This window comes from Triticum dicoccoides, chromosome 1A, assembly GCF_002162155.2.
Source record: "Triticum dicoccoides isolate Atlit2015 ecotype Zavitan chromosome 1A, WEW_v2.0, whole genome shotgun sequence".
Classification (NCBI taxonomy): Eukaryota; Viridiplantae; Streptophyta; class Magnoliopsida; order Poales; family Poaceae; genus Triticum; species Triticum dicoccoides.
The window spans coordinates 362720198-362746263 of NC_041380.1; the positions used below are offsets into that span (position 1 = coordinate 362720198).

The following is a 26066-nucleotide window of genomic DNA, read 5'->3' on the forward strand; positions in this document are numbered from 1 at the left end:
TCAAGGCGCCTCCAAGAGGGAAAGGGGGCAAACCCTAGGGCAGATGGGCCCTAAGGCCCACCCCAGGTGCGCCTCCCCCTCTCCCCCTTGTGGTCGCTACCCAGATGGGATCTGGGGGCTGCCGCCACCCCTAGGGAGGGAACCCTAGGTGGGGGCGCAGCCCCTCCCCTCCCCCTATATATACTTGAGGTTTGGGCTGCCCAAGACACACGAGTTCCTCTCCTTCTTGGCGCAGCCCTACCCTTCTCCCTCCTCGTCTCTTGCGGTGCTTGGCGAAGCCCTGCTGGAGTACCACGCTCCTCCACCACCACCACGCCATTGTGCTACTGCTGGATGGAGTCTTCCTCAACCTCTCCCTCTCTCCTTGCTGGATCAAGGCATGGGAGACGTCACCGGGCTGTACGTGTGTTGAACGCGGAGGTGCCGTCCGTTTGGCACTAGGATCTCCGGTGATTTGGATCACGACGAGTACGACTCCTTCAACCCGTTCTCTTGAACGCTTCCGCATAGCGATCTACAAGGGTATGTAGATGCACTCTCCTTCCCCTCGTTGCTGGTTTCTCCATAGATAGATCTTGGTGACACGTAGGAAATTTTTTGAATTTCTGCTACGTTACCCAACACGGCAGTGGCAACGGTAGTAGGCGTGGTACTACCGCTAATAGGAGGTACTATCGCTCCTACTGTCGCTTGCTCAACTGGGTCAAGTTGGGGTCAGCGATAGTATGCCAATGGGACCACCGCTGGACTACCGCTAAACCCGACACGATAAAATCGAGACCTGAATCGAGGCAGCAGTACGAGCGGTACTGGGAGCGGTACTACCGCCCACAAGCGGTACTACCGCTGGCAGCATTCCAAGACACTCCAAAATAACAGGAAGGGAAACTCCATGGAAACGGAAAGATACGAAGGGTGCAATTGGAGATGTGTACGTGTTGATTCCACCCAGACCTTTCCGAAGCAGACCCCCTCTTGATAGTACGGTAAATCCTACGACTCAAGCCCACCGAAAATGAAACGAAGGAAAATAATACGTTTTCTGTTTAAAACTTCCAGGGGCATCAATCTTCTTGTGCCAAACGATGAATTATCTGAAATGCTCAATGCACACGAATAGTCCGCAAACGTATTATCGTAAATCAACAAAGCCGCTAAGGGATAAATATGCCCTAAAATAAAGTATCATGAAGCAAATGGAATAGCACATGATAACCAAAGGTTCACTCGAATGTCCTTCGTGTACTCATAGGGATCGATATGGATGTCCACGGTTCCGTTATCGGTCATTGAACAAAAGGGGTTTTGTTCATGTCTATGTTTTACCGAACCTATAGGGTCACAACCTTAAGGTACTCATGATTTGTTGAGTGTTAGTAGGATAGGAGTAATGAGAAAATATTTATGAAATAGCTTCATTCAAAATTGTTTCGAGAGGAACCGGAAGGGTTTGGGGTTTACCGGGTAGTACTGATAAATAATATATAGGTGGAAATTGTTTTCGAAGATGCTAAATTAATATTAAAATGCTCAAAATATGATTAGGATGCTTTTATATTTATTTAAATAACAATGGGCCTTAAAAGGCCAAGTGGTGGAAAGGATATTGGGCCACTTGGGCCCAATAGGAGGTGGCGCCCCTTCTCTCTTGGGGAAGGAAGGGGGAGGTCGAATTGGAGGGGGATTCCCCCTCCTCTTGCCCGGTGCAAGGGGGGAACCTTCCCCCTTGTGGCGCCCCCTCTTCCCTCCTCCAACCTATATATACTAGAGGTTTTAGCCACTTTTGAAGACACAAGTTTTGGAGCCTCCTCTAGTTCTCTAGTTCTAGTTGATCCAATTAGAACTAGATCTAGTTCTCTAATCCTCATAATTAGAATCCCAGTGTGGTTCTAATCTCCTCCTTCTAATTCTACAGTGACAATTAGCTTTGTACGGCGAAGCGCTGCCGGTCGTGAAGACCGTACGCTTGCAAACTGTGGAGAGGTCGTGCTTTCAGTCTTTCGTTCAAGGGATTATTCATGAACAGTTCAAGGCACTTCAAGTACGATCTACACCGACTTTTCTTCTTCCGCTGCAAGCCTGCAACTCAGAGTTGGTAATGATATGATCTAAACTGTTATTGTATCTTCATAGTGTTTCATGTTCATTGTAGGGCATTTTTTTGTTTTCTACTATGTTTCCCAACATTCTTGGCCTTGACAGGGGGTCCATATGGGTCCATGGTTAGTAGGTGATGCAGCACGTCGCTCACAGCCCCCCCCCCCACGCTGAGGGTCGATGAACTAACCGACTCAGTGAAGGTGCGCTAGTCCAGGAAAATGACACCTCGTCTTTGAATTATTTGACCAAGGATGGCAAGATGAAACTTAAGACAAAAATGCAAAAGGGACTTACCTCTGGAGCTCGATGCACCTCATAGTAGCCAACATCGTTGCCTTCAAGCCGGAAGGACTGGCCCTTGGCCTTGAAAAGGAGGGTCTGCATCCCTCTAATGTCCTTTCCTCGGAAGAAACATCGGATGACTGAGGTCTGGTCACCAGGAGCAAACTTCCATAGAGAAGAAGCTCCGTCTTGGAGTGGTTGAACTCGGTGGTGGAGCATGATGTGTACGACATCAATCAAGTTAACGCCCTCCCTGATGTAGTACTCCACCCGAGCTTGGAGCATTTTGACCTCTTCTTTGTTCCCCCGTTCAAGGTTCTTCGTCATCCATGAGTGGAGCCAATCCAATGGCGCTGCTGAGAAAGCTGGGACTCCTTCCTTGTCCTAGGACGACACATCGACCATATAAAACCGTTCATCATTCTAGTGCTTCAGCATTTCGATGAATTTGCCCTCCAGCCATTTGACGCGTGGATCTTGCTAGCCATGGCACCTCAACACTCCGTGATATGGTGGGCATTTGTTTGTGGCTTGACACAAAAAATCTTGAGCCAAAGCCCGAAGTGGGGCTCTATGCAGAGGAAAGCCTCGCAGAAGACGATGTAGGAGGCGATATGGAGGATGGAATTGGGGGCAAGGTGGTGGAATTGCAGGCCGTAGAAGTAGAGGAGGCCCTGGAGGGAGGGGTGGATCGGAAACCCCGGACCTTGTACAAGGTGGGGGTGAACATGACGCGCTCACCTTCCCGAGGTTCTAGAACCCGGGTGGCGGAGCAAATAACCTTCCCGACAAGAGGGGAACGACACTTCACCTTACCCCGTGGGGGAAGGTAGCCGAGCACCTGGAGCTTGGTGATGTCGGCGGCGGCGACAGTCGAGTGGGGCCATATCCCCCTCTTGCTCGCCGCCTTTTCCTCCTCCGCCGCCGCCACCCCGGTGTGCTTTCCCTTCCCAATCATCGGTGGAGATGGGGAGGGAAGGAAGGGGGGATTGGTAGGCTCTGTTTGAAGTTTTGATATCTGGGCGCCGGAGCTTGGGAATCACAAGAGCTGGGAGCAAGGGTGAAGGTGTGAAAATGGAGTAAATCCACCATTTGGATTTTATAAGCCGGTAAAAACACTCAACGTACGGATTGCGTGGCAATAATCTCGCAAGTTCCCAACGCGACGTGCGTTATGTGCGCGCGTGGATTGAGGTGTTTTATTGGTAATGCCGCCGAAAATCCAGGGCATGATCTCTTAACTGATGAGATGTGCCAATAGCAACGGTCGCGAGCTACGCTACCCATGACATAATGAGTACTGATGAGACCTTTCGGTTCTACAATATATGGTGGTGTTTCGAGTTTGCTCAAAAGTTGTCAGAACCTGACCCAACCAGGCGCACCCACTCTTCCTCGGGAGAGACTTTGTTGTTAAGCTAACTAGTCGGGGTAAGGGTCCTCGGGTCCGACAATAAAAATACTCTTCGGGAAGAGCTCGTTTGGGGATCCTCCGGAGTCCGAGGTATATAATTCCTCTTACACAGGCTACGTTTATGTCAAAGAAGGAAGCACAAAGGTGAGTGTTGAACCAGTTTGCAAGATCGAAGACTAACACATAGAAGAGCAAGTCTTCCGAGGATTATCCTCAGCTTGGAAGACCGGTTCAGGGGCTACTGATGGTGTACTACATAGGGGGGTGCTAACCACGTCGGCCCCCGAGCATGGGCTAGGCCAAGGACCCCCAAACTATCAACCAGTGGGACACGCATGTCGGGCCCTCGGCGTACTCAAGATGAAATCTTCCGAATACTTGGCACCTGCTCCAAGAAAAAATGCGATCCTCAGCATGTTTATATCCTGATGTTACCGACCTAGGTGCAACCCTAGGTACCCCTTATGTCTATATGAGCCAAGGGGTTTAGGACCCTAGACCTAGATTCATTCACATAAGATCTCGAGGTAGATCAACCTGTACTTTATATCCCATCCACAATTAATACAATACAAACAGAACGTGGTTCACTTCTTTGAGAGGGCCCTAACCATGGTAAATATTGTGTCCCTTTTCATCCTATTACCATCTAGCCAAGATCACCCCCTTCTCCAGATCTGTCAGATTTAACTCCTTCACCTGCCTACAACGTCCGCCTACAATGTCCGTTCGTCACATGTAGCAACCATCGTCTACAACATTGATGCCCAACCTTGCAACAATTGGTGGCGGGAATCGTTTGGTCGCCGTTGCACGACCTCTTAGCAAACACCGACGTGTCACATCACTGTTGTGCGGCCATGCCGCTCCAAATTTGCCATCACGCTGATCGCAATAAAGACACGTGTCGCAGCAGTGGACATCCATGCCATCCGGAGGCAAAGCGATGAGGAAGCGACACAGTGGTTGTGTGATGCGGCGGTGTAGGTGGAGGGGAAGGAGGGGAATGGGGCAAGATACGGGAAGAAGAGACGGGGTAGAGAAAGATAGAGAGAGGCGACTCGCACGAGAGCCACATAGCCACGCGGCGAGAGAGTGAGGAGGCTGACGAAACCAGTCGATCAGTCGGGGCGATTAAAAAAATTGAAATGAAAGGTAGATCCTTCTACCTTATACTCCCTCCGTCCAGAAATACTTGTCGGAAAAATGGATGAATCTAGATGTATTTTAGTTATAGATACATTCAATTTTATCCATTTCTCCGACAAGTATTTTGGGATGGAGGGAGTATATTCAAAACAGGCAAAGACTGAAGACCAGTGGTCAATTACATGAGGCTTGTGATGTGCACCGTGGTGCAAAGGGCCACAAGCAGCCTACAGAGAAAGAAAGGAAGGCAGGGGCAAGAGGAACAACTTATGCAACACTCCAACTTATGTGCCCAAGCCAACAGAGTCCCTATCCTCCACCTTGCGCTGTGTTCTGTTGCTCCAAAGCCTGAGCATTTCAGGCGCATATGTACTGATGTAGGCAGCAGACCAGCGCTTGTTGTTGAATCATTCTGAGCGTGCCAAAGCGTGACAGCGCACGCAGGAAAGACAACGTACCATTGGTGTGGAGAGGCTAGGTGGTGAGCCGCACGCCCCATGAAATCCATCTGATCAGTAGATATGCAAGCCACGGATGACAAATTGAGCTTCGCCCAGAGCAAGTGAGCAGGCAAGCATCTGAGAATCAAGTGACAAATAGACTGGGCAAACATCAAAATGTGAGAGGCGAAAGAAATACCATGCAACTCATTCCTCTTATGTGAAAAGGACAATGTATTGGCATGGCATCAAGCCGAAACGAATTGATGCAATCATTTCCATCCCGGATATTTTCTATGGACAGGTGAAACTCACAAAAAGGAGTGCTTTTACATGTACAAGAAACGCACACGACACCCGGCCTCTGTAACAGAAAAAACTGTACATGCTATGTACTTGCAATCCACCTGCAGTCGCTCTGAAGAGCTAACCAACTCCAAAATGTTCACGCCATCGTCAAGAAGCTGAGATCAGCGTGTTTTTCAACTTGTGCGCTACGAATGCCGCCGCCCGCTGGCAGGATTTACAGGACCAGTCGGTGGAGGAGGAGATGACGATGGTAGACGGACCAGGGCGGGTTGAGGCGAGGGCGCCGCCGTGAGGGCATAGGTGAGCCTTGAAGATGAGCTCTCAATAAGCCCTGCAACTCCGGCGGCAGAAGTTTGTGCGTTGGATGGAAGGAACAGGTCATGTTTCTGGTCTTTGTAAGCGCTCCATACCTGCGAAAGACAGAAAAAAGATCTTAATTAACTAACTAGAGTTCTTGTTTACTGCTGAGTGAGTTGCTTCATCAATGATCTACTCCTGCAATTTCATAAGCTAATATGAACCGTAGAATTCTATAGACTCACATCAGAAGAATTAAGGATTTCTCGAACTTTAGCACAGTGAGCGCCTTCCGTTGCAAAAGCATGAAGTACCTGTTTAGATAAAACAAAACAAAAAACAAGTACATCAAATATTATCAACAAAACACAAGCCGTAGAGGCTATTCAAGTATTAAGAAATTGAATTTTCAAACGACTCAAACCTAAAATGCATAAATACCACAACGAGGCCTTGACAGGATCCAAGGATTGCACCCTCTTATATCATGCTTTAACTACTCAATAGTCAGGAGACTAATGCTCTGAAGACTTGACGACACGAAATGTAGTTCAGCCAATTCTTTGGGCAAACACTTGATTTATTTTCAGGTCAAATATTTCAGGGCAATCTTACACTCATACCACCCAGTACACAAAACAAGCAAAATGGAAGATGCACTTTGGACATCAGCTCCCTAGAGACTGTCTACGATCAAACCAATTCTCTTTTGATTGCATCTAACTGCTCAGTGCAATAGCAAGATTTAGCTAAAATGCTACCCAGAATATGATGCTTACCTCCACTGCTAGTACACGCCCAATTGAAGCCTCTGATTCATTCCACTTCATTTGGTTACAGAGTCCCTGCCTTCCACCAGCTCGCCAGTCAAGAATGCCAAGGAGCACATCAACAAGACCAACCCTATTTTGGTTCGTAGTAAATACAGAGTAAAAAAATAGTTATTGAGCTGTTTTCACTGAAAAACAGTAGCTCTACCACTGCAGTGACTAACAAGATGAAGCAAGTAGACACTGGTAGTGGTTGGTCCTGGTTAGGATTCCTTTTCATTCAAAAAAAGTCTCAATATATTGCAAATGATGGTTATTTAGACAAAAGGTGTATTCCAAAGTCTAACCAGAAGAAAAACAATACAAGTTAATATGTTTTAGTTCTGTAAAATGTCAAAAGAATGGGGTAAAGGCAGATGCTGAGATGCTGCAGAATACCTAATTTTCCAATCAGAAAAAAATAGCTATATTGAACAAGTTTTGATCAGAAAGGTTTTCAACATAAATGGAACCCACTAAATGCAAATGTTTCATAAATTACCAGGTGCATCCTTTAAAGTTGCATATTCACGCAAGTCTGCCCTCTAACAATATATAGCACCAAAGCATTGAATAGTGATTGTTGAAGGCCACTTCAAATTTACGAAACTAAATGATACTCCCCCGTAAAGAAATATAAGAGCGTAGTGATCTAAACGCTCTTATATTTCTTTACGGAGGGAGTATTTGGGAAATGGAATGTTCTATTCTATATTTAAAGACCTATAGCTAAACTGGAGCAGCTTACTTTAACCCCTGTGCAACAAGCGCGTCTCTAGCTCGATTACCAGCGCCAACAACACGCTTTAGTGTCTCTAATGCCAGTATACTTCCACCTTGCCATCCAATTGCTTTCATAAGCAGTGCAACAACCTGCAAGGTAGTTCAAGAAATAGATCACGATGGGCCCTTAGATGCCATTTATGAAAAGATGTGCTACGCCAATCATATTGGATTTCCTCTTCTGGCTTCTCCCCCATAAGTTCTACAGAATTCAAACTATAAAGGCAAACATCTTGTAAATTTAAGAGATAAATAGTTATTGTTGAAGCGACGCCAGAAAAGGAATTTTCAGTCATAATTTCTTTAAACACCAAGGTTCACACTGAACTTAGTATTATCAAGCTTTGTCACCAAACGTTTTCAGATGAAGTCAAATTACATTAGTGGCCATGCTGCTGTATCAGCAAAAAAGATCAATATGCAATGTTCCCCTCAAGAGTCATAACAAACACAAATAAGTTCATTATAATTTAATACCTGAGGAGTTCCTGCACTTGTTGCCGCCATAGCTTCAGCACAAGTGGTGCTAGACGCCAGCTGATGTAGTACTCGCAAACAACTAAGGCGAACCCTCTCTTGTGGAGTCTGCACAGTGGTCTCAGGGACACCATCAGAGTTATCGTGCTCAATAGGTTCTGCTTGCACTCTACTTGTGTCCTGTCCAGATGCCATAGTCTCCCTTCTTCCCTCATAAGCCATAGCTGCAACCAGCTTTGGAACATAACCTAGGTAACCAACATGGTCTGCAAGTGCCGGATGAACACGCAACAAAGAAACAAGTGCGGCAGAAAGCAGCAAAGGAAGTTCTGGATCAACAGCATTTGCCTCATAGTGGGTAGCAGCAACTGAAGAAACATACTGATCTAGGAGCCCTTCAAGGAATCTTTTAGGGTTTCTCAGTGGAAACTTGGGATCCTTTAGGAAAAGTCTCACATATATTCCACCAACCTGAAATTTGCACAGCATGATAATACCTAAGCCAATGTTATGAAATGCAGATACCAGAATAATTCTAGAACAAGCACTATACCTGTGGTTCATCCTTCATTACATGTTGGCCAGAGGCTTGTTCCGGCACATCCCAATCAACAAGACGTCCTTTCATCTGCTCTTGGTAAAGGTCTGCCGCCATGGTAGACAGCTGCGCAGAAAGAGAAGCTGCCATTGCAGGTGTCCATACAAGTTCAGGAGTTTCTGTTGTCTGTTCAAGAGATGAAACAACAGCTTCACCAGGTCCATCTCTAATTGCAGAAACCAAACCATCGGGCAAGAATCTAGCAAGCGTGATGGCCACCCTGGGACCATGCATCGGCTGCCCAGCAAGTTTGCCCAATAAGGATGCAGCTGCAGCTCTTTGCTGCATAGGGATTTCCTCTACATGATATAAACTAAGTGAGTAATATGTTGTGCATAATTAGATCTCTAAACTAGTGGTAGTTAAACATGAAAAAACCAATGTGAACGGTAAGAAGTTAAAAATAGAACAAAGTTTCATAAACACATATAGGAAACTTAAAGGTGGTGGATCAGTGCAAGATACTGGTGAGAAGTTCACACTACATTTAAAAAAATCAATTAATTAAACATACTATTGCTCATCAAATAACAGCTGGTGCCAACAAAACAGCAAGAGCATGAAGAATGTGAAACGTGTAAACTACACATTAGTTTCTGAAATAGCAACAACACCATAGCCTCATATAAATATCTAAATGTAGCAAAAAATGCCAAAATAGAGATTGTCACCTTGAAGGGGTAACATAAGTTCGAGAATGTACACTACACCACCATGCTTGGCAGCAGCCCAGGCCAACTCTGGCGTGCTGGCCAAAGAATAGAGGACAGCAAGCGCCCCATCCCTACAAGAAGGATTGCAGTGTAGTATCTGAAATAGCAAAATGAGACTCGTCCTTTCTGCGACCATGGCCTCCAAACAAGGAGCATGCTTTGTCAAGAGAGAAAGAACACTTAAACAAATTTGTGGGATATTGCTTTCAGGAGGAACAGGCAGCGCAAGGCATTCAAATAGAGGTGTCAATCGTTCCTTGGAAGCAAAAACAGCAGCCAAGCCTGGATTACTTGTCAGAAGATTCTGTAGCAAAAAGAATGAAAAAAAAAGTCAGAAAATGAGCAGCATACACAGAAAAATTGAGAGACCTGTTCCAAAAGAGTACCTGAAGCGATGTTAACCCACTTCTGAGGTTTGTAATAACTTCACAATCTCCACCAGTTTCATATTTACTGCCTTTTTCAAATGAATTATCCTCTTTTCCTTCATTAGTTGAATCACTGGCTCCACCATTTTCAGTAGATGTATCGATAACCGAATCATGTTCGTGCGTCATATTTTCCTCCGAATTTATGGAACTCCACTTTTGCACTAGACCTGCTATAAACTTAAGAAGAGCAATGCAAAATCCTTCCTGATCACTTATTTCATAATCTGGTTGATTGTTGTAAATTCTCAAGTAGACATCACCAACATTCAATTCTTTTGACAAAGCTTCATAGTTGAAAGACTGTGATTCTGTCAAATCATACGAACCATCAGGACCTTGGCTAGTTCGCTGCTGATCTACAAACTTGAGGAGCTCTCCTCTGGTTGAAGAATTCCATATGATCTACAAACAAGAAAAAATTCTTAAGCTATAGAAATCAAGTCCACACATACAACTAAACAGTAGTAGATTGTCGTGTAATAATCTCTGAAACGTGTTCATGAAAAGCAGCTTGCAATTGCTCACTTAAAGCAATGTGTAAACTAGTGAAGCCATCATCAGATATATATAGAACCAAACTGTAGTAGATTTTTCGAAAGTTACTCCTTCCATTTGTAACTAGATTACCTTTCATACAGTCTCCAAGATGCAATTTTGGCCACTACTTTCCATACGAATATTTTAGTACAAACTATCAAATTGTCATATTATGGAAATAATTTTCATGACATTTATAACAATATTGTTTTTACTTAACTAATCTAAAAAATATTACAAGTTAAATGTAGAGAAGTTTAACAGCATACACTCAAGGAAGTCGTCCATTTGCAAACTGACGTAGTACATAAGTAGTGAAATACTCCCTCCGTTCACAAATATTAAATATTCTAACTTTTTTCTGAATCGGATATGTATATACACGTTTTAGTGGGTTTGGTCACTCATTTCAGTCCGTATGTAGTCCATGTTGAAAAATCTAATGCATCTTACATTTTTGAACGGAGGAAGTAGTTTATAATTGCTCCCTATGAAGCAATTGCGTGGTTGATTAAATAAACAACAACATCACTACTCAGAATGTGCGTCTGTTTATACCCGTAGAGAACATCACTTCCATAGCTAATTAATATCAAGTCGGGACTAGAGACTAAGTAAGACTATGAAACTGCTCTTGCTACATCTTTGAAGCTAGAGCCACTGTCATGGAATTCACTAAGTCCAGTGAGGTGTACCCATGTGTGCATGGATTATGTGCCAGTAATAATAATAGTAAAGTAGTAAGCTTAGCAAATTGCCTAATATACAATTGAACAGAGAACCTATTACCTCTGGTGACTCCAAGTTTGAATTCAGATTTGATAATAGATCTTTGGGTGGCCGGTTTCTCAGCATGTCAGCAAGCTTGGGAGTAAGAAGTGCTCTTAATGTATTGAAAGCAGGAAGGTTAGATGGGCTTGATGTTCCGTCACCACCAAGACCACAAAGCTTTGACAAAGCCTGAGCTGCATGTACTGCATGAAGATTTTTGGCAATCTGCACCCTTGCCCCAACACCATGTGATTCATTTGTCTCATTCTCTTCTGCTGTCGAATCGTATTGAAGCAGTAAGGGCAAGACAAACCTGCAAAAACATTTGAATATGTCACTGCTATGGCTTCACATTACCTACTTTTTTGCTAATGTATATGTCAATTTGATTCAGTCAAGTATGATATGTACAGAATTCGTTCAGTACTAACTCCATGTTACTATAGCTTCTTTTCTTTTAGAGAGAGGAGGGAATCATCATATTATAATAGCAATAGCAAAAAGATGGCAGGACAGTACCATAAAAAGCCAGCGGCAAGCAGAGCATTTTGCAGTTCAGATGAAACTGAAACATTAGCAGCTGTCTGCAGAGCAGCATCCACAGCCGATGGAACAAATTCAAGTTCTGTACAGTGCACAATATCCTCAACAAGGCCAGCAAACTTAAGAATCTCAACTCTTCCTGACTCAAACAAGCTGAGCGCTGAAAATGTGTGCATTATACTGGTGACTATTTTTGCCGCTGGTTCGTGTGCCGGAGTTGTGGGCTGAACGATGCACATGCAACGTGAAAGCAGTGTTGCCAACAACGGGATACCGCTGTCTCGTATAAGCTCTTCTCCATTTAGTGAAGATGATGAACATCTGGCAGCAGATGAGAAGAACATGAGAGGCAATGAAAATAAACAGTTTCTGAAAAAATATATAAACATAGCTAAACTAAGTTTCTTTTAGCTTACGTCAGCCAAATCAGCTCTGAAGCGGCTATCAAAAGAGGGGCTCTATCAGATGAAAGGAAATTGCTATCATCCTTGTCTACAGTAACTGCATTTAGCAACATAGGATAGCCAGCATATTTGAATGGTTCCAAGACATGTCCATATCTCTTGTACAAGATACACTGTGCCTTAAGTAAGAGTATCAGCCTCCAGAGCTGTGGTCCCTGCAATCCTTGCATACTTGCCTGCATACATAGATATTGCATTCACAGTAAATATCTTTAAAAGGACTCAATGTCAATAGTCAAACACTGTGGGAATAATCTTAACAGTACTCAATGTTTATTCACATGTTCCCTTTTGCCTTACTCCAATTTGTAGGGCGAATGTTACAAGGTGGAAAATGATTTGTGAAGTGCACAGAAGAAATCTGCTCATACAGTTACCCCAATAAAAGAAAAGGACGGACCAAATAAGAATAAGAAACAAAAAGAGAAGGCAAAACATGGAGAACAGCTTAATCAAATTCAACAAGCAAATGCTTTTCCATACACAATTATAATTTAGATTTAGAGATCTTCCGCAGGAGAAAACTTAAAGCTAAGAAAAAAAAGAAACACCTACTTCCTTAGAAAGGATAACCTGAGATTTACTACACTCGTTTTATGTTGCTAGCAATCCTCCTCGAAAAATTACTCTATACTAAAAATGATCCAGTTATAACTCCATATAACTAACCCGTCTATCATTTTATTTATGGTGCCTCCAATTTAATTAATTAATTTAACTATAAGAAATCAAGCATACCAAAGGTGGCATGGTGTCAACAGTCATAGAAACAATGGAATACCTGCAATCGCTCGTAAGCCTTTTGCACAGCAACAAACTTTTCTCTTCCCTCAGGGTTCTTGTCTGGATGGTATTTTATTGCCAGCTTCCGGTATTGGCGCTTAAGCTTCTCTTCGTCGATGTTTTCAATATTTTTTGCCAAACTGGCCAGATTTAACTCGGATGACTTTTTGCTACTACCCTTCTCGCCAATTACAAGATCATCAAGAGTAATCTCCAGTATCTTGCAGGCTTCTTCTTCAGACAAATCCATTGGACGGCGAGTTAACTCTTCACGCCACATTGCCAGTAGTGACTGCAAAAACTCTACGTGTTCAACGATGGGCCAGTTAGGAAACCTGATTTCATCACATAGGTTCCGAAGGTAGTAACGATGGCACCACATCTCATCTTTCAGATTCGGGTAGGTCACAGGTGGCATAGGAGCATAATCATACAATGAATGGCAATGTTGAGCCAATTTCTGAGAAAAATCACCGAGATGCTGCAGGACCTAAGAAAACAAGTAGAACGCAAAAAAGTATTTGAAAGTAAGATTAAAATCCAGAAATTTCAAAGCAAATGTCTTAAAAAAATAGCAATGAAGGCTACACAGGCAAAATACCTGACGAATAAGATGTTCTGCCCTCATTTTGTGGGTCCATATAATCTCTGGTGTGTCAGAATCAGACACCATTGCGGCAGCAAAAGCAGAAGGACCACTACGTTCTAAGACATACAGCAGTGATTCTGGGAGCAGTCCACCTAGTACACTGCGCTTTGCCAAAGGCAATGATGAAGATACTGCAGCCTCTTCACCGCCATGAAAGGCTTGATGAGTATGTGTGGCCGAAAAAAGTTGTGCGATTGATAGAAGGTTTGAACCAGGGTATGCCAATGCAAAGTAAAAGGCGCCAGTACTATATAATCGAATCATAGCTTTGGGGTTTCTTGTGACAATAGCCTTAAGCAAAGAGGCAGATACTTCAACAATGCTTGGTTCCCCAGTAAGCATGGCCTATATATAATTTCAAAATGTTTTGTTTCATCAGTGTTTGATTGATAAAATGATTCCAGAAGTAATGAAAAATAAGTCAACAGAATAACTGAAGAGTTAAACCAATTTATCACAATATAAGCATGAGGTTTACTGGTACGACAACAGCTTATCATAAAAACAAAGGCTAGATCAGTAACGGTGATAACTACGCTAACAGGTTAACTAGGGATTTATAGTCTGCTGGCACGTTCTGGGATTGTTACTTCATCTGCACACTTTGCTGTTTAGATTATGTTTATCAAACATGTTCCTATCTGTATCCTAGTTGCGGATTAAGGAGTATGTTAGTGGTATTTTATGGGAATAAATTCCCATATCATGCACCTGTATGATCAATAGTATAAACAGGATAGCTACATAGTATCCACTGATGATAGAAAACAAAGCAAACTTGAGGCTAAAAAACACCTGAGCAACATGAGGAAGGCATCTTGGACTTGACAATATACGTTTCACCCTAGGAGTTGGGGTCACTATCTCTCCCGCATCATCAAGATCAGAATGTGCAGATGCCATACTGTGCAATATAGACAAGGCAGCATCCGCAATCTGCGTACAGAAATACATTTTCATGAATCAACGACAGTACAGAAAAATTGCATGTGGGCCGCGTGAGTGCACATGATCATAAAGCTGCAGACTGAATACCTGAGTAGAAGTCAGAACAGGTGTTCTAACAGAAAGTGCCCAACGCAGCTCTCGAATGTCACGTAATCTTTTCCAGTCAGACATACTGGAGGCCCAACATTTTGTTGTCCAATCAATTGACTTCTTTGACCACAGCCTTCTAATAGCATCCTTTTCAAGTGGACCAACTTTTGTACCATCGTTGTCAATATACATCCACTCTTTTGAAGGCTCCATAAATGCGGTTGATGCAATGAGATTAGACTGTAGAGGAATAGCTGTCCGCTCAGATGCTTCATGAGCAACAGTTAACAAATCAACAGCCAAAACACAGCCTCCAACAAGAACACACGCTTCAACATTTGAAAGGTCATTCATGAAGGCCTACAAAAAGAGGGGAAACCAAAGTGAAATTTATCAGCATGGAAAAGACGCGCGACATCAGCAAATAACCTATTGATAATTGATCTTGATAAGATTGTATAAAATTATTGCCCACATTCGCTGTTCTACGGGTATCTAAAGGTATTATGGATGATACTGATGTGGCCAGGAAAACTCCATGTGAATAAAGCTCATTGATGTTTTCATATCTAGTGCATCTTATGTAATCTTACCAGATGATAAGATGGGAAAGAAAAACAAGGGGAGGTCATGGTGTAGCACAACAAACCTTTAACAGAAGTAGCAATCGGTGTCTTAAAGCCCTATCATCTGTTCTGTCTAAGAGAACTGTAATATGTGCTGTGCCATCAAAAGGCCCAATAACTTTGTAATGTTGCTCATAAACTATAGCCATTGCCCTTGAACAAAGCTCTCTTACTGAGGAACCTCCACCCCCACCAAACCCATCCAACCTTCCCATGTCACACCAATCATCAGATGAACCCAGTTCATCAGGAACTGCACCATCCACAGTTAGACCAACATCCGCATCACACAAGAAACGATGGTACAGAGCTCTAAAAAAAGCAACAGGGTCACGTAGTGGAAAATCCTGTGCTCGGTAATTACTTCCACTTTCAAGCAGCAACCGTAAGTAATATTGCCCAACACAGACTTCTTTAGACAAGCTAGGGTAGCTGACAAAAAATTCAGCATAGTTCCATGAAATTCGCGGTAAGGTGTCACTACCACCATCATCCTCACTTACCGAACTTCCAGGGTCAATATCATCGGTTCTTTCTTTCTCAACATCAAGGTTATGAACTTCAGTTTGCAATGCTTCCCTTAATTCTTGCCTTGTGCGTTCATTCCATATCAAATCTGCTCTATTGTGATCTAGACCAAATGCTCTCCAAAATCCAAACCAATTACATAGCAGCCTGCCAGATCCCACAGGAGTGTTTTCCACCACAATCTGTGCAGGTACTGAGAAATCTGAATGTGAGGACTCAATAAGGTCACCATTAGCAGTGGGGTCCACTGAATAAGTGTGTGAATCCAGCTGTGGTGTTCCAAGTTGATGATTTTCAGAAACAGACTGAGGTACAGCACCATGTGGAACTGCATGAGAAGGGTCAATACTCGTAGCAGGAGAAGGGGTGTGGGCGGTTGAGTACTGGCCGACATGCCTCTGATTGACATCTGCTCCTCCATAAGGACCCACACTGGTGTGCCTGAAGAAATCTCCATCATCAACACTATTGGGGGGCATTCCTTGTTCTGGTGTTTCCATGTTCTTACCACCAAGAGCCCTCCTCTGCTGAAGTATCCGCTTCTGCCTTCTGCTTAGCGGTACTTCGTCATACTGGTTCTGAGAATCTTCATCTGACCTCGTATGAAGATAAGCAACAAGTCCAGGAGGAAGTATTCTGGACAGCAGATCCAGCGCAGGTTGATAAGAATCAGCCCACAGAGCAACAAGCTGCCGACTAACATCACGCCGCTCACCGGCAGGGAAGAAGAAAGCATTTAACAAATGCCTCAGAAGCGCACCATCCTTCAAGGCAGCATCACGCATAGACTCTGCTGCTATTGCATCTTCCTCAGCAATTGTACGCATAATAACTGAAATGGTCTCTCTTACACTTTCAGCAGGGTGCGCAAATAAGGCAAACAACCGACGGCGCAAACCAGCAACTTGGCGTAGTAACTCAACAAATGTAGCATGTTGGGTTGTTTCACCATGGGGATCACAAAGCATAGCTTCAAGGATTTCCACAACAGACAGAGAAAGTAATGGTGAAACTGATAATGGCTTTAATCTGCTAACAAGGACTGGAACATAGATCGGTTGTGCAAACAGTACAGACTTTGCATGCATGTAGGTAGCATGGGATTCTCCCCTCGTATCCATCAACATCGATGTATCACCAGGACCACCACCAATTAGCATAGCCACAAGCCCAGCAGCCTCAGCTGCCACTCCCTCTGAGCCATTCCTAAGCAAACCCATTATTCTCCCAACAGCAACAGGAAATGCCATCACATGTGATGACACACTTCTTGATGTAAGTAGCCTCCGTAAGCATGCAACGAACCCCATTATTGTCGCTGCTGCTTTTGGTGATGGAGGCGGAAGAGGTGGAGCATCAGCAGGAAGATTTTGCGGGGTGGCTGGAAGAAGACTAATTAAAGCCATTAGGACCACCTCAGGCACTTCAATATTGATGGGCACTCCGGTATATGGTATACATGCATTAAACTCCCTTATTCTACGCCATAATCTGATTTTTGCTCCCGGAACAGTGTCAGATGAAGCTACAGCCTCTTTCGCGACCACAGCTAAATGTTTTACGTACATGTTAGCAGCTTCCATATCAACAGTAGCATTATGAGGTATCTGAAGATGGGCAACCCCACAAGGTGGATCTATACGATGACCAGGCATAGTCAACCTTCGCAGCACTGGAATTGCACATTGCCTCTGCAAGCAACAAGGAGATTAAAATAAAGAGAATGCTTGGCCGCAGAGATCAAGGTGAGCATAGTAGACAAACACATGCAAGACGAACATCAACTGATAAGAAAGGAAGGCTGAATTGTACTATGCATTCTAAGCATGTGGTAGTGATCTATGCTAGAGGAGTATAACTGTAGAAGAAACTCATGTCATGGGCACGAGAAAAAGATAAATCAATTTAGTACAGAACAGAGCTACATGACAGTTGAATTGCTTTAATGTTGACCAAGTAGTTATGCAGTCATCGGAGTGATTTCTTTCATGTAACACCACCACATTAGGTGATCAGTAACTATACACGACATGTGAACTTAGTAACTTACACTGTGCTAGTGAGATTAAGTGTATATGTAATGGGGCCAGGTGTGGTACATATCCATGTGTTTTGTTTCACTGCACTTCTAGTGCCTAGAAAGCACTTTGGTGTTTGCACTCAGTAATTGCTAAGCTGTATATTGTGAATATGTAACACGTACACACGAAGAAACTGTACTCTTCAATGTCTTCATACAGCTAATCAGGCACGACTAGAGATAATGACTTGGAAAAAAAAAGGGCAGCCCAGTGCATGTAGCTCCCGCTTGCGCAGGGTCCGGGGAAGGGTCCTACCACTTTGGGTCTTTTGTACGCAGCCTTTCCCTGCATTTCTGCAAGAGGCTGTTCCCAGGACTTGAACCCGTGACCACATGGTCACAAGGCAACAGCTTTAGCACTGCACCAAGGCTCCCCTTCAGATAGTGACTTGGAACCGCAAACTAAATTCTAACCAGGATGTATGTCTTTATTTTCATTAAGTATTGACTTAGATGAGCTAAAAGTACAAGTCACTTCAAGCTTGCTAAGAAGGACCGTAAATCTGAGTATTGGAATATATCAGGGTAGAACTAGTACAATTTTCCACCTCCACGAAACATTATATCAACTCTGTTAACTTCAAGTGGTGCAAAGTCGAGAAAGATCAAAGAAGTGATACCTGGGTTTGTAAAACATCAACAACTGTTGCAATTAAATTATCACGGGACGTACTTGCATATACCTGAGTGAGAAACAGAAGACAATTAGAAGGCGTTCCTGGCATTGGGCTTAGAGACTATTATATTATATTGCATACTACTTACATGAATCGGGCAACCATCATTGAATTCGAATGCAAACATCTGCGGCTCTTCTGCAAATCGCACAAGGGCACTTACTGCTGATAGAGGCCGGACGATAGTAGCCTGGAAAGATAAGATACAGTGCAACCAAGTAAGAAACCTACCATACCAAAGTCATAGCAGAAAGAAGGAACAAGCAATCTAACAGAAACATATCCACAATTGGTGTAAGTGCCCTTAGACCTTGTACTCAAGACTACCATTTATTGAAAGCTGATTTGCGAATGGCAGCATACTTGCAGCATGTGCATATGCTATCAAAAGTTTCAGTGTGAATGATTTATACAAAAATAAAAATTAAAAAATGGCTACCTCATAATTCTCAGGGCGCCTTTCCACAAGTGATGTGTTTGTAAGAACGAGCTGCCGAGAAACAGAATCACCCTGTTCTCCAAGTCCTCCCCGTGGTCCAACACCCAAACTCAAGCTCTCAATACAGGCAGTGCCATGTGCAGCAGGACGTAATCTTATTACTGACCATTCTCCATGCCGAGTTTCAGCAGCTCCAACTGCCTCATTAGCTAAAATGAAAATCAAGTGAGATGATAGCCACAGGGAACACAGAGAACATCAGTTCAAGTTTTACTCCTTTGTTGCATGAGGCAGATGTAGATTTGATGACATTGTAGATAAACTTGAAACTAATACATGAGATAGATGTGAATTTTATGTACCAATCTGAAACTTGGTGCTATTTCGCTGAGTCTGTTTGTTTTATATTGATATTGAAGCTGTATACTGAAAAAATGTATTGAAAACTGTATATATGCATTAATATGTGCAGCCTCATCATCATAAACAATAAAAGGGCAGCCCGGTGCATGTAGCTCCCGCTTGCGCAGGGTCCGGGGAAGGGTCCGACCACTTTGGGTCTATTGTACACAGCCTTTCCCTACATTTCTGTAAGAGGCGGTTTCCAGGACTTGAACCCGTGACCTCATGGTTGTTACAGTATATGTGGATTGCACTGGCCCTTTCCATCAGTTCGGACTTTTGGTTGCGTTGGCTAATGCATGAAGCTTAACATGGTATCGGAGCTAAGGTCTTGAGTTCAAGTCCTGACTTTCGCAATTTATTAAAAATTGCTTATGGCCCCCCTTTGTGTCCACGTAGAGGCCTCTTGAGTCATGTGAGTTTTGCGCGCCATCGCTCTCTTTCGGTTGCACGTGTTGACTTGTCTTCCCCGTCACACGTGAGAGGGAGTGTTACAGCATATGTGGATTGCACTAGCCCTTTCCATCAGTTCGGACTTTTGGTTGCGTTGGCTAGTGCGTGAAGCTTAAAAATGGTCACAAGGCAGCAGCTTTACCACTGCACCAAAGGCTCCCCTTCCCTCATCATCATAAACAATAGTCACCTAAAAATCTACTCAATATCCCCAACAAAACGGCAGCACAAGTAAAATTCATCATCACCAGATATACAATATTCACCTCTCCTTGCTATGAAGTCAGCAGCTGTCATTGACTGTGAATTGTCAACGGAGAGTGATAATCCAATTGCTGACTTAGCAGTTTTTGTCTGAAAGATAACTGGCATTAGAATGCTACATCAACTTGTAACAGGCAATGAAACAACTAACAAAGAAGAATACAAAAAAGCATACCAAAGATGATATAATCAGAGTGTTTGTACTGCCTGATGCAGCCATAAATGCTTTCGACTTCCTTCCATAAAGGGGGCATAGCACAAATCCTCCGCCTTCAGCGCTCCTCCTCCTCCCATAATTATCCCCCAAGAGCAAGATAGCAGGAGAATCCATATCTCTAAAGTCCAAGCACCAGCGTAGATTACCAGAGTGTACTTCAAGGAGCTCAATTCCCAACGAAGTGACCTTAATTTTCTACATAATGTTTTTCAATGCCAGTAACCAAGATATCATCAGATGTTAAACAGCTGATGATTTAAAACAGTAGATTCATCTCAAACAGCATGGTGTAAGTAAATTACAGTAGAGGTACTCTACAATCAGCTGCCCGTCTAACTATTCATCAACCCAGTGCAGTAATGTTCATTTATTATTAACTACTTAAATGCTTGGTACTAGCATTGCGGTCTTGCGGCACAATTTGAAAACTGAGTGACTTAGTTTTCAGCCATTTATTGTAGCACGGTTTGAAAATTGGTGTTCATTTGTTAATTTTGTCCATAAATAGAGAGATTAAAACCAATTGCGTGAAAAGATACTACTACCTCTGTACCAAAATATAAGACGTTTTTGTAGGCTAAACTAGCCTACAAAAATGTCTTATATCTTGATACGGAGGGAGAATTATACAAGTATGCTACACTATTTTTAATTCCCCTTCAATTAGTAGCTTTGTAAACTAAGTTCGGCACCAAAAAGATGGAATTATGGCACGATCCGAAGATCATTTATTTTTTACATCCCTTCAATTTGTAGCTTTGTAAACTAAGCCCCATGCCAAAAAAAATGACCACATGACAATATGAGAATCAGCAAGGATTTTGCCGCCGGGATTAGCAACAGCTAGCTAACTATTTGACTTCAGTGCAGGCATATAAGATCACCCTCTTCTCAATTCCACCTCATTTGGCTAATTGGACAATTCTTTGGCTAGTTATAACTGATGCAGCCCTTTAAATATGAAGTTCCAGAAATGCAGTTATCAGTACCATATACCCCAAAACTAAGTTGGATTGGGCATGAAAGCATCGACTGATGACCGTGGAGATGTTATATTCCAACCTTGTATTATTCAGAATAGTAGCACGGCTGGATAGTGCTCGGGCGAGAAGATAAGAAAGGCGCGATGGGGCAAGGGCGGAGAACTTACGAAGGGTGCCCACTCTTGGGTGCGGCGGCGGAGGTGGAGGACGGGGAACTCCACGACCGGGTGCACGGGGCGCAGGCGGTGGAGCTCGGTGAGGATCCCGGCGCGGAGCGGCGAGGAGAAGCGCATGGCCTTGAACTTGCCCTTGCCGTCAGAGCGGACGCTGAGCGAGAATTCGGCGGCGGCGTTGGGGTCGGGCGCCGCGCGGTCGAAGTCTGCGGCGAAGTCGTAGGAGTTGGTGACGGCGAGCGTGGTCGGGTCGAGCGTGACGACGCCCGAGGCGGCGATGCAGAGGATCCGGCGGTACCTCCCCCGCCACGAGTGCTTGACGACGAAGTACCTGGCGAGGTACTCGGGCTCCTCGGTGACGGCGGAGGAGGAGGCGTCGGCCCCGGCGTTGGCCGACGGGGCCGAGGCGGTGTGGCGGCTGGCGAAGTCCATGTTCTCTAGGAGGCTTCGGCGGCGGGTATTAGGGTTCCGCCAGGGGAGCGGGAGCTGGAAGAAGGGGGAGCGCGGTGCCGCCGGAGAGTGGCGGGAGTGATTCGCCCCCAGCGCGGCCGATCTGGGCGACGAGATCCCCCCACCCGGCGATCCTGTCCAGGGTGGCCCGCGGGTACGCCGATCGCCGGAGACCGGTAGGGTGGTCGGAGATTGAGAATTTCGCTGTCTTCTCGTCGGCGTCCGATCGATTTCGTTGATTTGATTTTGGCTTTTGTGTATTAGTTTTGTGCTTTTGTTGAGAGAAGCTGTACCACCTTCCGATCTCCGTTTTTCCACGGCTGTGGTGAAATCGTCGTGGTATCGTATCGTGGCAGGGAAGTGGAGCTGGCTCGACTCAGCCCCGCGAGGACAGGTTCACTCCATCATCGTCAACTTGTCATAAAATCAAATCAAATTATTTTTCTTCTCTTCTTAGAAACAATCAATTTCTATGAAATCACTCCCGCCCCTAGTAGTAGATAGAGTAGAAAATAAAAGGAATTCATCAGTTGTGAAAGTTCATCATGACATACAAATTGATGGTTCCAAATGCATGGTATTATAAGTTTTAATGTAGATGACTCATCAAAGAAAATCCACCCGAGGTTGTTTTGAAAATATACCTGGAGGCAATAATAATTGTATTGTTTATTTTTGAGTTTATAATTAAGTGTTTATATTCTATGTTATGACTGTTATGGTTCTTGAATATGTAATTCAGAGGAAAATTGATAAGCACGTGTAGAGTCATATGATTTGAATGGAACTAATTCGGACTAACGTTGTTTTCAGCAGAACTACCGTGCCGTTGTTTTTTGTGCAGAAATAAAATTCCTTATAATTGACTGAAATTTTTTGGTGATTTTTTTTGAAACAAAATAGACCCCTGAAGCTTCGTAGGACAACCAGAAGAGCCATGAGGGCCCGACTCACCACCTCGGCACGCCCAGGGGTGATGGTGCCCAAGTGCCTCGTGGGCCCATCTTAGCCATTCTTCAGGTGATTCCAACTCTAAAAATTCCTATAAATACCAAACTCCCAAAAAGTTAACATAGAACTTCGACTTCGCCGTCGCAAGCCTCTGTATCAAAGAGATACCATCGTGAGCTCTACTCCAGCACCATGTCGAAGGGAGAAATCATCATCGGAGGCCATCTTCATCATCCCGTTGGTCTCCATGATGAGGAGAGAGTAGTTCACCCTCGGGGCAGACCGGCTGAGGGTATGTACGAGTAGCTATGTGTTTGATCTCTCTTTCTCGTGTTCTTAATTTTGCACGATCTTGATATACCACGAGCTTTATTAATATAGTTGGATCATATGGTGTTTCTCCCTATCTATCTTGTTATGATAAATTGATTTTTTTTAACTTTGAGGTTTCACTATTATCGGATTGAATACTTTTTGGATTTGAAAACACTTGATGTATATCTTGCATGTGGATACCCGTGGTGACACTGGGGTGTTCTATTGATTCACTTGATATATGTTTTGGCAATCAACTTGCAGATTCCCGTGGTGACATTGGGGTAATCTATGCATACGGGTTGATGCACGTTTTTGTCCTTCTTTCTCCGATAGAAACCTTGGGGCACTCTTTGAAGTTCTTTGTGTTGGATTGAATATTATGAATCTGGAGTTGTTTGATGCATATCGTATAATCAACTCACGGATACTTGTGGTGACATTGGAGTATTTAGGTGACATTAGAGTTGGTTGATGTGTATCATATGGTATTATTTTAGTACGAACTATAGGGTTGTTTGTGACACTTATAGGGATGGCTCAATAGATTGGTCGGAAAAGATAACTTTGAGGTGGTTTCGTACCCTGCAATAATTTTATCTTATGTTCTCTGCTAGATAAGAGCTTTGGAGTAATTCTTTGTAGCACGTTGAGGGTTTGTTATATGATTCAATTATGTTAACACTGTTGAGAGATTGCACTAGTGAAAGTATGAAGCTTAGGCCTTATTTTCAAGCATTGCAATACCGTTTGTGCTCCCTTTTATCACTTGCTACCTTGCTGTTTTTATATTTTCATATGACAAAAACCTATATATATCATTCATATTGCACTTGTATCACCATCTCTTCGCCAAAGTAGTGCACCTATGCAATTTACCATTGTATTGGGTGTGTTGAGGACACAAGAGACTCTTTGTTATTTGGTTACAGGGTTGTTTGAGAGAGACTATCTTCATCCTACGTCTCCCATGGATTGATAAACCTTAGGTCATCCACTTGAGGGAAATTTGTTACTGTCCTATAAAACTCTGCGCTTAGAGGCCCAACACGAGTCTACAAAAGAAAGTTGTGTAGTAGACATCAAGCTCTTTCCTGGCGCCGTTGTCGGGGGGTGAGTGCTTGAAGGTATATCTTTAGATCTTGCCATCTAATTTTTTAGTTTCTTGTTTTATCACTACTTTAGTCTATAAAAAAAACTACAAAAAAGGGAATTGAGGTTGTGTAACATCCCAAAATTCTAAATTTTGGAATGTTATATTAAATAGATAGATTTGAATGATTGTCTGAAAGTGAGTGAATTCGAAGCTTTTTGAAAGTTAAATGAGAGGGAATAAAAGGACTTTCCCAAACTTTCATATTTGCTTTCTGATCTCCGTGAATTCAAATTATTTTCACCACAAAACCCTGGAGAGAAGATGACATGACTTTTTCCATTTATTTAAATGACAAGGGGTGCTGGAAATATTTGAATTTCATTTGAAACTATTTTCAAACTTTATGCAACTCAATAATTTTCACGAGCGAAGATAAAATGACTTCTTCAAATTATATGAAATATGAGTTGGGAGTTTCAAAGAATTAAATTCAAAGTTCTTTTGAATTTATTTTCAATTTGGAGTTAATTGAGTTTTATTCAAATAATTTTTCTCCAAAAATAAAATATATGGAAATTAGGGTAACATGATTCCCTACATTAGAAAATTGGAGAAAAATTAATTTGAAATCATTTTGGTATTTTTTTAAATGATTTTATTGGATTTTACTAGACCAGTAGCACTGTTTGAATTATTTGAATTTGTGTGTATTTTATTTGACTCTAGGAAAATGTTCATGTCGTAGAAAATCTTTTTCTGAAAATTTTGATATATTATATGCCTATATAATATTTTTAGTTATTTCCGTTTTTATTATTTTAATTGTTTGGAAAAAAATGTTTTAAAAAAACAAATCTTCGCCGACTGGGCCGGCCCAGCACCCAGCCAGGCCGCGGCCCAGCCAGCCCAGCCCCGTGCGTCCCCGACCTCCGCCCGGACTCCGGCTCCCGCACGCCGCCGCGCCGCCATGGACGTCGTGCGCCGCCCGGCCTCCTCTGCCCCCTCCTCCAAGCTTCACGCCGCCCCTCTCCTCTATATAATTCGGAGCCCCGGGCCCCGCCTACCTCTCTCTCCTCCTCGCATCACGCCGCCATCGCCGCATCTCACCACCGCTGCCACCGCCGCCGGAAGCCGCAGTCGCTGCCCTCGTCGCCGTCGACCGTCGCAGATGCCACCACCGCAACCGCCGCTCCACGCCGCCCCTCCCCGTGCTATTCGCCGCATTCCCCGCCGCCCGGAGCCGCCGCCCGAACGGAGCCGAGCCGCCGCTGCCGTCCTTTTCCTCGCCGCCGACGACCCGCCGTCGCGGTAACCGCCGTCGCCCCTCCTCACCGTCAGATCTGGATCCAACGATCCAGATCGTTCCATTTTTTTTATTATTTTACCCGAAGCGTTTTGTTTTTATTTAGAGAACGTTCGCTGGTTAGGTATAGAAAATGAATGTTCGTCCTTTAGTTTTTTTTTCTTTTCTTTTTCTATTATTTTCGGCCAGGGGCCTATTTGTGATAGTTTTTCTTACAGATTAGTCCCTCGGTTTCAAACGACTATAACTTTTTACTCGTTAGTCCAAATTCAACGAAACCAACGCCCACGTCTTCGTTATGATCTCCTCTATCCAGTAATCCAACTCAAACATGATTTTGAAAGTTTAAAATTTGAATTAAGATCATATTTGAATTTGAACTTCATTTGATCATAACTTGAGTTTCGTAACTCCGTTTGAGTTGATTCTTTTTGCAAAACCGAAGCTCTTGACCTAAAATTTCTGATAAGGCCAAATTCATATAATTTTGGTACTGTTAGAAATTGTTTTATGTTGCAAGAG

The 26066-nt window shown here is 43.5% G+C and overlaps 1 protein-coding gene across 1 annotated transcript; it reads right to left on the reverse strand.

The window, feature by feature from the left end:
* Positions 1-5565: 5565 nt before the first annotated feature.
* Positions 5566-22192, reverse strand: LOC119273118 (dnaJ homolog subfamily C GRV2-like). The gene is made up of 22 exons (XM_037554405.1): positions 21424-22192; positions 20232-20468; positions 20059-20146; positions 18938-19146; positions 18587-18688; positions 18442-18504; positions 15237-17432; positions 14585-14947; positions 14345-14485; positions 13502-13894; positions 12899-13390; positions 12070-12293; positions 11630-11974; positions 11129-11423; positions 9758-10204; positions 9330-9675; positions 8614-8957; positions 8061-8531; positions 7549-7673; positions 6771-6894; positions 6237-6305; positions 5566-6104 (listed from the first exon to the last, which is right to left on the reverse strand). Exons 1-22 carry the CDS (start codon positions 21859-21861, stop codon positions 5880-5882), a joined length of 7737 nt encoding a protein of 2578 aa, XP_037410302.1. The 5' UTR covers positions 21862-22192; the 3' UTR covers positions 5566-5879.
* Between the last annotated feature and the right edge of the window lie 3874 nt (positions 22193-26066).

Coding starts and splice junctions, on each gene's coding strand:
- LOC119273118 (XM_037554405.1), bottom strand. CDS start 21,861: ATGGACTTCGCCAGCCGCCACACCGCCTCGGCCCCGTCGGCCAACGCC. Junction 13,895..14,344: donor GCCTTCCTCATGTTGCTCAG/GTGTTTTTTAGC, acceptor AATTATATATAG/GCCATGCTTACTGGGGAACC. Junction 6,306..6,770: donor GGCGTGTACTAGCAGTGGAG/GTAAGCATCATA, acceptor TTATCTAAACAG/GTACTTCATGCTTTTGCAAC.